Source organism: Choloepus didactylus, chromosome 4, assembly GCF_015220235.1.
Source record: "Choloepus didactylus isolate mChoDid1 chromosome 4, mChoDid1.pri, whole genome shotgun sequence".
Taxonomy (NCBI): Eukaryota; Metazoa; Chordata; class Mammalia; order Pilosa; family Megalonychidae; genus Choloepus; species Choloepus didactylus.
Genome location: NC_051310.1, coordinates 123570761 through 123586069, shown reverse-complemented (window position 1 = coordinate 123586069; position 15309 = coordinate 123570761). Strand labels below are relative to the sequence as shown.

General features: G+C 36.1%; 1 protein-coding gene across 1 annotated transcript in view; it reads right to left on the bottom strand.

The window, feature by feature from the left end:
- MNS1 (meiosis specific nuclear structural 1) overlaps window positions 1-15309 on the bottom strand; it is a 110725-nt gene that overhangs the window by 20473 nt on the left and 74943 nt on the right. Inside the window, exon 8 of the mRNA XM_037833872.1 lies at window positions 3282-3539. Coding sequence (XP_037689800.1) covers window positions 3282-3539 — 258 coding nt within the window. The remainder of the gene's footprint in view (window positions 1-3281; window positions 3540-15309) is intronic.

Below are 15309 nucleotides of genomic sequence, written 5' to 3'. Positions count from 1 at the left end.
GTAAAGGTCTAGAAAGAATAGTCAAAGAAATTGTTGGGGAAAACTTCCCAAACCTTCTACACAATATAAATACACAAAGCATAAATGCCCAGTGAACTCCAAATAGAATAAATCCAAATAAATCCATTCCAAGACATATTCTGATCAGACTGTCAAATACTGAAGAGAAGGAGCAAGTGCTGAAAGCAGCAAGAGAAAAACAATTCACCACATACAAAGGAAACAACGTAAGACTAAGTAGTGACTACTCAGCAGCCACCATGGAGACGAGAAGGCAGTGGCATGACATATTTAAAATTCAGAGAGAGAAAAATTTCCAACCAAGAATACTTTATCCAGCAAAACTCTCCTTCAAATTTGAGAGAGAGCTTAAAGTTTTCACAAACAAATGCTGAGAGATTTTGCTAATAAAAGACCTGTCCTACTTCAGATACTAAAGGGAGCCCTACTGACAAAGAAACAAAGAAAGGAGAGAGAGATACAGAGAATTTTAACAGACATATATAGAACATTACATCCCAGGTCACTGCGACACACATTCTTCTCTAGTGATCACGGATCTTTCTCCAGAATGGACCATATATATGCTGGGACGTAAAACAAGCCTCAATAAATTAAAAAAACAATGAGTTTGTTCAAAGCACATTCTCTGACCACAATGGAATACAAATAGAATAACCATCAGAGACTTGGAGAAATCACAAACACCTGGAGGTTAAAAATGAGGGGGAGATGAAAACATTCCCGGATAATCAAAAGCTGAGGGACTTCACCACCAGTAGATCAGTCCTATAAGAAATGCTAAAGGGAGTTGAGCAGGCTGAAAGGAAGGGACACTAAACAACTGACTGAAACTACATGAAGAAATAAAGATTACCAGTAAAGATCACATGGTAAATATAAATACCAATACTACTGTTTTTTGATTTGTAACTCCACTATTTACTTCCTACAGGATCTAAAACACATAAACTGTAATGATTAATCAGTGGTTTTGGACTCAATGTAAAATATGTAATTTTTGACAAGAACTACATAAAGGTGGGGGAATGAGGGAGTAAAGGAACATAGTTTATGTGTCATATTGAAATTAAGTTGGTATCAAAGAAAAACAAGATTGTTATAGATTTAAGATGTTAAATTTAAGCCCCACGGTAAACACAAAGAAAGTATCAGAGAATATGACCATAGAGATGAAAAGTAGAGTAGGGGTTCCGAGAAGTGGGGAAAGGGGCAATGGGGAATTCAGAAATGAGTATAGGGTTTCTGTTTGGGGTGAAGAGAAACTTCTAGAAATGGATGGTGGGAACATGATAGCATTGCAACATTCTAAATGTGATTAATCCCACTAATGGAATGTTAGGGAGGGGGTGGAATGGGAAGATTTAGGCTGTGTGTATGTTTCCACAATTGAAAAAAAAAAAAAAAGACAGTCTAAATAGATGACAATTAAATGCCAAGGATGATCCTGGATGGGATCTGAGGATGGAGGAGAGGAGACTCAAAGGGAAACAGATGGGACATAAGGAAAAAAAAAGAAAAAGGGAAATACAGAATGTAAGCTTTGTATCAATGTTGAATTTCTTGAACTTCTTAGCTGCGCTTAATGGGACTGCATAAAAGAATGTTCTTGTCCATGGGAAAGGTATATGTGAATTACAGTGTTTGTTCAAAGATGTGTGCAGCTTGCTCTCATGTGTTCAGAGGACAGGGCAATAGATGATGGATGATAGATAGGGAGGGAGAGAGGCAGGGAAAGAAAGAAATGGTGGTGTGACAGGATGTTAAAGACGGTGGATCGGGGTATCAGGGCAGGGGGGTCAGGGTATGCTGGAGTTCTATGTATGGGGTTTGTATTGTTTTTGCAACTGTTCCTGTAAGTTTGAATTTATTTCAAAATAAAATTTCTTTAAAAAAAAAAAAAGAAACACTTAGATTTCTTTATGCCCACCCATGGAGCAAAATATCAGCATTATGACATTAATTAATTAATTAACACCAGCTCTGTCAATTACTTGCTATGAAACTTTGGGCAGTATGCATACTCCTCTTATGCCCAGTTTCTACATCTTATTTAAAATGGGGATAGTAATAGTACCTATCTCAAAGGATTGAAAATTAAAAGGTATTACTTTGTTATTACTTGTAATGAACTTAGAATAATAAATGACATAGTAAATGCTAGTAAATGTATATTTATGTATTATTACTATCACTTCTATTATCTAAAAATATTTGCCATAGGCCTGATCTTTGCTTTTCATTTTTATAGAGTTCTTTATCTTTTCAAAGCACTGATACATTTATTATCTCATTTGTTTCTTAAAGGACAACAATCTAATGAGAAAGATAATATGAATATTATTTCAGTTTTATGGATGAAACATGAATAGACAAATCAATGCATCCAAATTCACAAATGTAGTTCTCTCTCCATCTCTTAAATCTACATTTCCAACTGCCTACTAGAAACCTTCCTATGGACCTCAAAATCAATATGAACAAGATAGAATTGCATACTCCCTCAAAATCTATTTTTCTTTCTACATTCTCTTTCTTAAAGACATTACTACTCACTCATTAAAAATGGAAGTAATAGTATTATTTTATTAAGAGTAATAGCCTTAATTCTGCTGTCACTTCTGCAAATTTAATTGGTCACCAATTACTATCCATTCTATCTTCTTAACATCTCTCGGATGGATCCCTTATCCACTTGCATGGCTTTCAGCACCTGTCACTGTCTCCAGTCTTCCTCCCCCCAGGTCTACCTTTAATATTGCTACTCAAGTTATTTTTTAAAATGCAGACTTTATCATGTAGCTCTCCTAATTCTTCAATGACTCCCCTTGTCTATAAGATAGTCCACCTTCTTTAAGATAGCATCCAAGGCACTCACAACCTGCTTCTCTTTTCTCCCATACAACACATCCATATCTTATCATTATGATGTTGTCACATGTACTTGACATATCTTCATAATTATTGCTTTTATATATTTTTCTTACACAAGATCATAAATTCATAGATGACAAGGAATGAGTCATATTTATCTTTAAGTTCTCAATACCAATCAGTGTGTGGCACATACAACGCATCAATAAATATTTTTAGTGCATTAATAAATAACCAATCAAAAAGTTTATATATCATATAATTAGTAGACAGATACCTCAAACTGTCTGGCACATAAAAGGTTCTCAGTAAGTTTAGTAGATTAATAAACTAGCCCAATGCTGTTCAATGATAATTACCAAAATAAGCTCAAATCTTTTTCTTACTTTGTCTGCAACGAACTGGTTGCGACGCTCTTCAATGAGTTTTTCCACAGCCCTTCTATGCTCTAGTTGCTTCATTCTTTGTTTCTGAGCATTCATCAATTCAATTCGATCGTCTTCAGCAAGTTTAGCAAGCATGGCTTTTCTGAAGATCTCCTCTTCCTCTTTTGCAGCCTGTAGTACTAATTCCTTCAAGGCCATTTGTTGTTCAAAATTTTGCTTCATCTCCTTTTGCTTTCTGAATTTCCTTTCTGCTTCTTCCTATAACAACAAAACAGCAAAAAGTTAATTCAGTAACTACATATTTGTATCTGATTTATAAAGAAAGGATAGAATACGGTTTGGTTAAGGTTAGAATTACATCATGAAATCATAAAAACTAAAAAATTAAAGCTTTTCTGGATAATTTCGCCCCATTCTTTTAAAACTAGTTGGATAAAGGACATGTTTCCTTTGGGTTGCCTCCTATTTTAAATCATATATATTTATCATTTTACTTCTTTACTTAGAATTAACACATCTTTGTATTTTGAATAGAGCTAATGTAAAAACTTTTTTTTTTGCACACCTGATCTGTGGTCAGTGAAACTGTTTCATCTATGATTCATTCTAAAAATCTTGCTTGAAACTATTGTCCAGACCATTGAAGAGTATTTTTCAGTTTCCAACTTCTTCTCTCCTTCCAATTTACCCATATCTGCTCTTCTAATACTTCTTCCATTCTCAAAAATTCTTTAAAATTTACAAACAATAATCCAGCAGTGATAATCAGAAGTTTTACAGGGAAATCCAAATTTCCTTTAGGAGTTAAAATCTTTTCCTATAAACTTTTATTTCCACAACATTATGAAAATTTTCAAAAAAAGTTTAAAGAATTTTAGTGAACACCAATATATTTAAACTCTATCAATATATTTTACTATTTGCTTTATCATACACCTATTCAACTAAAACTGATGCAAATTTTAAAATCCTTCTCTAATCTAATCAACTTTGCCCAGTTCTAACAGGAGCTCCAGGCAGGCCAATATCCTCAAGGTATTCAAAGTACTGCCTTCACACCTGTATTGGCCAGAGTTCTTAATTACAGAACAGAAGCTACTCTAACTAGTTTAAGCAAAAAGGATTTACTACAGGCTGTTAGCACAGAGAATTATCAGGAGGGCCAGGAACAAGCTGTCACCTCACTGCTAAAATTCCATCATGGACACTACCATAGCTATCCTAAGCAATCTGTTCTTCCTATGTGTGACTGCTATCTCATTTTGCTCACTACTAGCTTCCATACCTTGAGTTGGGGAGTAGAGGGGTAGGGGTTAGAGTAGAGTGGGTGAAGGAGGGTGGTAACTGCTGGAGAAAACCTAGGTCATATGAAGAATACTAGCTTTTAAAAGAAGTTTGAGAAATGTAGTTTTAACTTTCTGGTCTTTACCATATAGTTAAGACAAAATTTTTAAAAGGGTAGGATGGGTGTTAAGTGAACCAACCTACAGTATCAGCTATAGCATTTTGTTCATTATCATCTATATTGAGTACTCACCCTCTTTTTCTTCACCTACCCATATCTAATCCCCTTTTCAAATCCTATCTCTTCTATAAAGTCTTGCCCAATCACTTCAACCCATACTCATCCCTCTATCAGGCCTCTTACAGCATTTAATTTCTCCAGCACTTAATTTTATCTCATATATACATAGCTTAGCTCCTCAGCAAAAAATAAATTGCTAGAGGGTATATCTTATTTTTCTATGGGATGCTAGGCACATGGTGTTTTTATAATATATATTGTATATGTATTTTCCATGTATTATATAGAAATTAAAGGGCTCAGTGAAGGCAGACATACTGCCTCATTTAGCCTTGTATTCCTCCAAAGCTTATCCTAGTACTTTGCATGCAGAAATTTAACGCATATTGAACTAAATGATCTGTTGACACTTCCTGGCATTCATCTCCTATACAAATTTTAGGTTAATCCAGTGACGAAGACATCTGGCTACAATACAGGGAAGTGTTTGGCAAAACAAAACAAAACAAACAATTTTATTTTTTCACCTAGAAAAGTGTTCAGGTAATCTTTGACAGGTCTGGATGAGGTTTATGCTAGCTATCTAACATGAACAGCATAATTTTCCATCCTTTTCTATGTTCTAAAATCTATCATGTGGTTTGAGAAGCAGCTGTTCATTTTAAGTTTAAACTAATCTGCTGTAAAATGACTCTGAGCCTAGAAACATTTAGGAGGTATCTTAATCTGGGTTCACCCTTGAAAGCAGCGCCATAGTCAAGGAATTTTGTATAGATGTTTTACCAGGGAGGAATCCCAGGAAGTAGCAGTGAAGGACAAGAGAAAAAGGGAAGGAAGAAAAGACAATGAAAGGACACATTGCTGATTTGGTCACCACCGTGGGCAACTGAGGCTCAGTCCTGCCAGGACCCTGTGTGACATGCCTGGCGTGTGTTTCAGGGCTGTTCCGGGGTCACAGGAAGAGGCATTTACTATCCGCTCCCGTCCACTGTTGGTTTAGGGATGCCTCAGAGGCGTTAACTCTCTGCCCTGGACCCCACACTTTGGGAAGCTGTGAGCGCAAAGTCAGTCTAAGCCCTCACAAGTGTTCCCACAGCTGCCACTGAAATCAGCGGTGAGGCTGAGAGGACTGAGGCAGGCCCAAAAGGCTTTTGATACAGGAGACAGACTAAACCTTATTTTGTCTTATTTTTCTACATCTTTGAGCTTACTTTATTTTTAACTCAGAAAATCATGCCAAGAGAATTTCACAATGAGTACATGTGGACTAACCTCTTGCTGTTTTTCTAATCTTCTCCAGGGTTTTCCTAATTTTTTATTTCTACCTGTATCAATATTATCTCATTCCACATTCCTGAATTATATTTGAATTTATAATATTTTTCTAAGTTACTTAGTTGACTGCCTAAATAGTTTTTTCCATTATTTCTCGTTTAACATTTAACTGCCTTAGAGGCCAGTTTTACTGATTAACTTTTCATTTGCAGCATTCATATCCTCTATAGTCTGTAAATTTCCTCTTCAATCCAATAATAATTTAGAAGAACATTTTAGACTTTTAATTAGTAAGCTAAAATATTATAATCTTTCCCCTTGCATTATGTCTGTAAATTTCCTTCCGATTTCTACTAGCTTTTAAAATTATGTATTTCAGTGCAGCATCACATGGCAGATAAAATGCTCATTCTGTTATACCTTCATTATTCATATGTTTTAACTGTGTTAACTTGATTGTTAACTGGTGATAACCCTGCCTGCCTGCTTCCCATTGTTCATATATGCCAGTTATGCCTTTGTCCATCATTTTTAACTTTTTGCATAATTTGATATTATGTACATATAAGTGGATTTTTTTTTTAATTTGGTTTTATTGAAATATATTCACATCCATACAATCATCCATGGTATACAATCAACTGTTCGCAGTATGATCATATAGTTATGCATTCATCACACCAATCTATTTCTAAATATTTTCCTTACAACAGAAAGAATCAGAATAAGAATAAAAAATAAAAGTAAAAAAAAGAACACCCAAACCATCCCCCCCATCTGTCCTTTAGTTTTTATCCCCATTTTTCTACTCATCCATCCATACACTAGATAAAGGAATGTGATCCACAAGGTTTTCACAATCACACTGTCATCCCTTGTAATAGACATCATTATATAATCATCTTCAGGAGTCCAGACTACTGGGTTGGAGTTTGGTAGTTTCAGGAATTTACTTCTAGCTATTCCCATACATTAAAACCTAAGAGGTGTTATCTATATAGTGCATAAGAATGTCCACCAGAGTGACCTCTCGACTCCATTTGAAATCTCTCAGCCACTGAAACTATTTCGTCTCATTTTGCATCCCCCTTTTGGTCAAGAAGATATTCTCAATCCCACGATGTCGGGTCCAGATTCATCCCCGGGAGTCATATCCTGCGTTGCCAAGGAGATTTACAACCCTGGGAGTCGGGTCCCACGTAATGGGGAGGGCAGTGAGTTCACCTGTCGAGATGGCTCAGTTAGAGAGAGAGAGGGCCACATCTGAGCAACAAAGAGGTACTCGGGGAGACTCTTAGGCACAACTGTATGCAAGTTTAGCCTCTCCTTTGCAATAACGAGCTTCATAAGGGCAAGTCCCACGATCGAGGGCTCGGCACATCAAAGCGCCAGTCCCGATGTTTGTGACAACATCAACATCAGTCCAGGTGAGGAAGTCCAACACTTCTGCACCTTCCCCCAGCTCCCTGGGGTTGGGTTGGGGGGGTGGGGAGGCTGTAAATATATGTTTTATTCTCTGCCCAAATTACTTTGGGATGTGTCACTATTTCACTCTAACCTATACTAACCTACCGTATCTCACTTCCTATTCAAAGTTCCATGTAATTGTGGTGTTTGAACAAACCGACTGTAGAGTTATACTGTTTAGAAAATATAGATCCTACACCAAATAGACATCTCTTCCCTTGGTCTCACATGGAAGTTGAAGTTTTAAAACACAGTCAGTTTTGACCTTTACCCTTTGGCACGGTTTGCCCTAGTCTTAACCAGATCCGTATCAGTGGATTTTTAAAAAGTATTACACACATTGTATTATCATTCTATATGCAGCTTATATGCAGTAGGTTTTGCTATCAGATATACATGGTATCTATTTCCTCCTTTCTGATGAAATAGTGTTTCCAAAAGAACTTTTTGATACAGCTGAAAAATATGAACAATAATACTAATACTATCATTTATTGACTATTTGGCAATTCATATATCTTATTTCATGAAGTTTCTGTTCAAACATTTTGCTCTTTTTTTAAAAAAATGGGTTAATTATATTATTGTTGAATTGTTAAGTGTTAATTATATATTCTGGATAAAAGTTCTTTGTAAGATATACTTAAGAAATATTTTCTTCCTGACTGCAGACATAGAAGTTACTAATTTTGATGAAGCCCAATTTATAAACTTTTTCCTTTATGTCTCATGCTTTTTTTTATCCTATTAAAAAAATCTTTGCCTTTTCCCAAGGCCATGATGAAGACATTCTCCTATGTTTTCTTTTAGAAATTTTGTCGTTTCACCTTTTTTATTTAGCAGACATCTGTGATCTATTTGAAGATAATATTTGTATATAACGTGAGGGAGAAGTCAAATGCATTTTTAAGAAGTTGCCCTAACGAATTACCTTGTTACTCGTCAAAAACTAATTGACGTAAGTGTATATACCTTTTACTGTTCCACTGATCTATATTTGTCTATCCTTATATCATTACCACACTGTCTTGATTACTGTAGCTTCACAATAAATCTTGAAATCAAATCAAGTAATTCCCCCAATTTGTTCCTATTAAAAATGTTTTGGGTTCTTTGCATTTCCATTTTAATTCTATAATTACCTTACAATTTCTGGAAACACACACACACACAACAAAAAAACAAAAAATGAAAAACCTGCCAGGGTTTTTTTGATCAATAGGGGAAGATGTGACATCTTAAATAGTGAGTCGTAACATCCTATGAACATGGTTTTCTTTTGAATGATTTAGAACTTCTTTAATTTTCCTCAGCAATGTTGTGCAGTTTTCAGTGTATAGGTCATCTACGTATTTTCTTGTAACTGGTTTATTTCACTTAGTATAACGTTTTTTAAGGTTCAACCTTCTTATAGCATTTCTCAGTACTTTACTCCTTTTTATATTCAATTGTATGATGTAACATCAGTTGATGGACATTCGTGTTATTTTCACTTTTTGGCTATTCTGCTATGAACATTTATGTACAATTTTTTGTGTGGACATCAGATCATTTTTAACCATTTTCCTTTTCTAAAATAAACACTTAAAGATACGAACTTCCTCTATAAACACTGCTTTAACTGCATCCCACAAATTTTGTTATGCTGTATTTTCATTATCTTTTACTTTGAAATATTTTTTTAATTTGTTATTAGTTCTTCTTTGATCCTTTGTTTAGAAGTGAACTTTTAATTATCATATAAAATTTTTGCAGCTTTCTAATTTAATCCCACTGTAGTCTGAGAACATATTTGGTATGAGTCAAAACAGTTTAAATTTATTGAGAATTATTTTACATCCTAGGATATGATCTACCTTGGTGAATGTTGTGTATGCACTTGAATAGAATATTCATGGAATATTCTGTAAATGTCAATTAGGTCAAGTTTATTGATAATGTTGTTCAATATTATATCCTTCTCATTTTCTGGCTACTTTATATATTAAGGAAAAAGGAGTATTGAAGATCTTCAACTGTAATTGAGGATTTGTGTATGTCTCCTTTAAGTTTGGTCAGTTTTGCTTTTAAGATTATTTAGGTTCATATATCTTTAGGACTATCATGTCTTCTAGATGAATTTACCCAATCATCATCACAAAATGTCTCACTTTATAGCTGTTTATATTCCTTGTCCTGAGCTTGATTTTGTCTCATATTAATATAGCCACTCCAACTTAACTTCTGTTTAGTGTTTGTGTGGTATATACCTTTCTTCATTCTTTTGCTTTTAAACTACGTGTCTTCAAATTTAAATTGCATTTCACAATTGTTATCCAGTTTGTGGATAAACATAGTTGCATCATGTTTTTTTTTATCCAGTTTGTGAATTTTAGGCTGTTCTATCCAGCTTGAAAATTTATCTTTTAAATGTAGTGCTTTGATCAGTTATATAATGTAATTACAATATGGCTGGGTTAAGTCTACCATCTTTCTAGTTATTTTCAATTTTCCCCCATTTCTTCTTTGTTCCCTTCTCCACTTTCCCTGCCCTTTAAAGAAATTATTCCCTTAATTGACTTACCAACTAAACTTCATTTTTTTAGTATTGTCTTAATGTGGAAGGAAAGAGAAAACTGGGTTTGAGTACTGACTTTCTCCCTACTAGCATTATAACTTCAGCTAGGAACTAAAATCTTTTAAGCCTCTTTTACCATATTAAAAATAGGATTACCTCATAGGGCTGTTGTTAAAAGATTACGTGATAATCCAGATAATGCATTTAGCACAATCCTTGGTATATAGTAATCATTAAGTGATAGCAAATAATATTATTTTGTTTTGTGCTTTTATGAGAGAGGCATCCTTGATATCTTTCTTGTCTTTTGTTATATATTTTGCTTTATCTGCAGGTGGAAATCGTACTATGTAAAAACATACATAAACCTATATTTTCCTAACTTTCAAAGTCACAGTCAAACAGTAATTTAGGATTCCCTCCTTTTATGAGAAAATTAGAATCCCTTTATTTTCCTTATACCATGTCACAGACACCCCAGTTTTTTGATAATTTAATATCAGGTTATAGAGCCATCTTATTACTAAAAGTTCTAAATACATAAAAATTTTTGAAGAATTACGTTTGGCTTTTACTATCTTCTTACTGAATTTGATGCAGTTAACTTAAATATATATTCAAATACTTCTTCCTAGCAAAGTCACATGAGTAACATATTTCTGAGTTATTGTGTATCTATAAATTTCTTTATATTCATGTGAAAAAAGGTTGGCCATAAAAGGAGACAACTGAGGCCAACTTGATTTTTATACTTTGTAATAACGTATAAGACTTCTGGGAAGATGGTGGATTAGGAGAGGCAAAACTTCTTCTCCAGGAAAAAGACTAGATAAAGGGCAGAAAGGACTCCAGAACAGCAGTACCAGGATGCCACTGGCCAAAAAGGGACCTCTACACTACATAGCGGGGACTAGATTGAGAGGCAGAGATTGCACTTGAAAGGACTGGGTGAGTGGCCGCAACTGCTGCTGGGGACTGGGGGCTGGAGCCGGCCACTGAGCACGGGAGGGAGCAGCTTTCCAGGCCCTGTGCGCCCATCCCAGCAGCTGGCTGGGGAGAAAACTCCCATGAGGGAGTCTTGTGGTGACCACACCCACTCTTCCTCCAAAGAAGCCCGTGGTGTGCACAGCCAAGACAAGGGTGCCGCATTGAAGCACCAGGAGCCCCTCCCCAAACCCAGGTGCACAGCAGACAGGAACTGAAGTGCATTTGAGCTAGAGGGTGAGACAGGCAGCCCCACAGTCCCTGAGTGGTCCACTCACAGCCCCAAGAACTGCCGGACCCACTATACCCTGGAGTGGACTCACCTCCAAACTGTGCAGGGCCTGCCCCCAACCAACAGGCCACTGATTGGCTTTCCACCCAGTTTGGACCCCCCCCTCCCAGTGCACAGGTGAAGTTGGGGGAGAGCTGGCTTGAGAATAAAAGGAGGCTCAAGAGTACCATCTGCTGGTAGGACAGGGAAAGTGCACTCCACCAAACTGCAGCTCTATCAAATTTTAAATATGTTCACACAATCCTGCGTATCATAAAATAACCTTATTGAGATAAGCAAATGCCCCGAGGCCAACACACAAAATCATAAAGCACATGAAGAAAAGAGGGGATACGGACAAACCAAAAAACCAAATTAAAAAGCTGGAGGTAACACAGAACTTGAAGCAATTAATCAAGTACACACAAATCTCCAAAACAACTTCAATGAGTTGACAAAAGGCAAAAGACATCAAGAAGACTCTAGAAGAGCATAAAGAAGAACTTGAAAGAGCAAATTAAAAAACAGCAGATCATATGGACATAAAAGATACTGTGGATCAAAAAATATATACTAGAGATACACAACAGCAGATTTGAAGAGGCAGAAGAAAGAATAAGTGAACTATAGACAGCAATTAATGCGAATGCACTAAAGAACAAAAGGTAAAAAACAAAAATAAAAAATTTGAAATGGATCTCACGTAAATGACGGACAATATGAAGCAAACAAATACAAGAATCATTGGGGTCCCAGAAGGTGAAGAGAAGGGTAAAGGGCTGGAAAGAGTATTTAAAGACATAGTCAGTGAAAACTTCCCAACCCTTCTAAACAACAAAAATATGCAAATCAAAGATGCTCAATAAACAGCAAATAGAATAAATCCAAATAAACTCACTCTGGGACATACACTAAACAGATTGTCAAATGCTGAAGAGAAGGACAAACTCCTGAAAGCATCAAGAGAGAAGTGATTCACCACATACAAGGGAAACCAAATAAGACTAAGTACTGACAATTCAGTGGGCACCATGGAGGCAAGGAGGCAGTGGTATGACATATTTAAGATTCTGAAAAAGAAAAATTGCCAGGGAAGAATTCTTCATCCATTAAAGCTCTCCTTCAAAATTGACAGAGAGTTTGAAATTTTCAGAGATGAACAAATGCTGAGAGAACTTGTTAACAAGAGACCTGTCCTGCAAGAAATATTAAATGGAGTCCTACCAGCTGAGAAAAAATAGAATGGAGAGAGAAGTATGGAGAAGGGCAAATAACTGAAGACTATTAGTAAGGGTAACTTAAAGGAAACAAAAGAAAAAGAAAAAAAAGGGAGCAGGTAAAACAGATATGACAAATAAAAACCAAAGGATAAGACAGTTGATTCAAGAACTGCCTTCACAGTATTATCACTGAATGTGAGTGGATTAAACTCCTCAATTAAAAGACACAGATTGGCAAAATAAAAAGTATAAACCTTCAATATGCTGTTTACAAGAGACTCATCTTAGATCCAGCAACACAAAGAGACTGAAAGTGAAAGGATGGAAAAAAATATTCCAAAAGAAAAACAAGAGCAGGCAAAATAGACTTTAAATGCGAATATGTCACAAGAGACAAAGAAAGACACCATATATTTATAAAAGGGACGTTTCACTAAGAAGAAATAACAATCATAAATGTTTATGTACCCAATCAAGGTGCTATGAAGTACATGAGACAAACATTGGCAAAACTGAAGGAAGCAATAGACATTTCTAAAATAATAGTGGGAGACTTCAATACACTTCTCTCTTCTATAGATAGAACAACCAGATAGAGGACCAATAAGGAAATTGAGACCCTAAACAATGTGATAAATGAATTAGACTTAATAGACATTTATAGAGCATTACATCCCAAATTACAAGGATATACATTCTTGTCTAGTGCTCATGGAACAGTCCCCAGGATAGATCATATGCTGGGTCACAAAACAAGCCTCAATAAATTTAAAAAGACTGAAATTATTAAAAGCACATTCTCTGACCATAATGCAATGTAACTAGTAAGTCAATAACCATCAAACAACCAGAACATTCACAAATATGTGAAGGTTAAACAACACACTCCTAAACAATCAATGGGTCAAAGAAGAAATTACAAGAGAAATTGGTAAATATCTAGAGATGAATGAAAACAAGAACACAACATTTCAAAATCTGTGGGATGCAGCAAAGGTGGTCCTGAGGAGGAAATTTATGGTTCTAAACACATTCATTAAAAACGAAGAAAGAGCTAAAATCAAAGACCTAACTGAACAATGGAAGAAGATAGAGAATGATCAGCAAACTAACCTTAAACAAGTAGAAGAAAAGAAATAACAAGGATTAAAGCAGAAATCAATGACATGGGGAAAAAAAGAGAGACAGAATAAATAAAACCAAAGTTGGTTTTTTGAGGAGATCAATAAGAGTGATAAACCCTTAGCTAGATTGACGAAGTCAAAGAGAAGATCCAAATAAACACAATCAGAAATGAGAGGGGGAACATTACTGTGGAGCCCAAAGAAATTTAAAAAATCATAAGAGGATATTATAAACTGTATGCCAACAAACCAGACAATTTAGAGGAAATGGATAATTTCCTGGAAACACATGAACAGCCTAGACCGACCCAAGAAGAAAAAGACCTCAACAAACCAATCACAAGAGATCCAGTCATCAAAAAGCTTCCTACAATGCTGTTTTCCCCAGACAGCTGTATGGTTTTCCTCCTTTACTTCCTTGGAGTCACTGCTCAAGTGTTCTCTCTCAGGGAGGCCTTCCTTCATCAGACTTTGTTAAGGTGTAATGCCCCCACCCAAAACTCCCTCTTTCCTTCCCTACGTTATTTTTCTCCATAGCACTTTTACTGTTTGTGCCGGTTTGAATGTATTATGTCCCCCAAAACACCATTATCTTGGATGCAATCTTGTGTGGGCAGACATATTAGTGTTGATTAGATTTTGGAATTCTTTGAGTGTTTCCATGGAGATGTGATTCAATCGACTGTGGACAAGACCTTTGGTTGGATCATTTCCATGGAGGTGTTGCCCCGCCCATTGAGGGTGGGTCTGAATTAAACTACTGAGCACTATATAAGCTCAGACAGAAGGGGCAAGCTTGCTACAGCCAAGAGGGACACTTTGAAGAATGCACAGGAGCTGAAAGAGGAACTGCAGTTTACAGAGACATTTTTGAGATGGCCTTTGAAAGCAGATTCTTGCTCCCAAGAAGCTGAGAGAGAACAAATATCCCAAGAGCAACTGAGAGTGACATTTTGGAGAGAAGCTGACACCTAGAGAGGAGTGTCCTGGGAGAAAGCCATTTTGAAACCAGAACTCTGGAGCAGATGCAAGCCACTTGCCTTCCCAACTAACAGAGGTTTTCCGGACACCATTGGCCATCCTCCAGTGAAGGTATTAGATTGTTGATGTGTTACCTTGGACACTTTATGGCCTTAAAATTGTAACTGTGTAACCAAATAAACCCTGTTTCATAAAAGCCAGTCCATTTCTGGTGTTTTGCATTCTGGCAGCATTAGCAAACTAGAGCACTGTCTGACACACTATATCTTTTTATTGCCTGCCTTACCCTGCAAGAATGCAAACTCCATGACAGCTGGGATTCAAGGCAGTATAACATAATGGTTAGTAGGACAGAGTTGGGTCTAGAGCAGCTGGATTTGAATGCTGTCTCTACCACTATCTAGCCTTGTGACCTTTGGCAAGTTACTTTACTTCCCTCACCACTGCTTGGTTTCTTCCTCTACAGGATGGGAGTAATAAGGAACCTAAAGCATAAGGTTATTGTAATGATGATTGAGTTAATGCATGTAAAATGCTTAGAACTGTATCCACTGTATATTAAATGCTACATAAGTATTTGCAATTATTATTATTATTATTATTATTAAAGAATGCTTGGCTCAA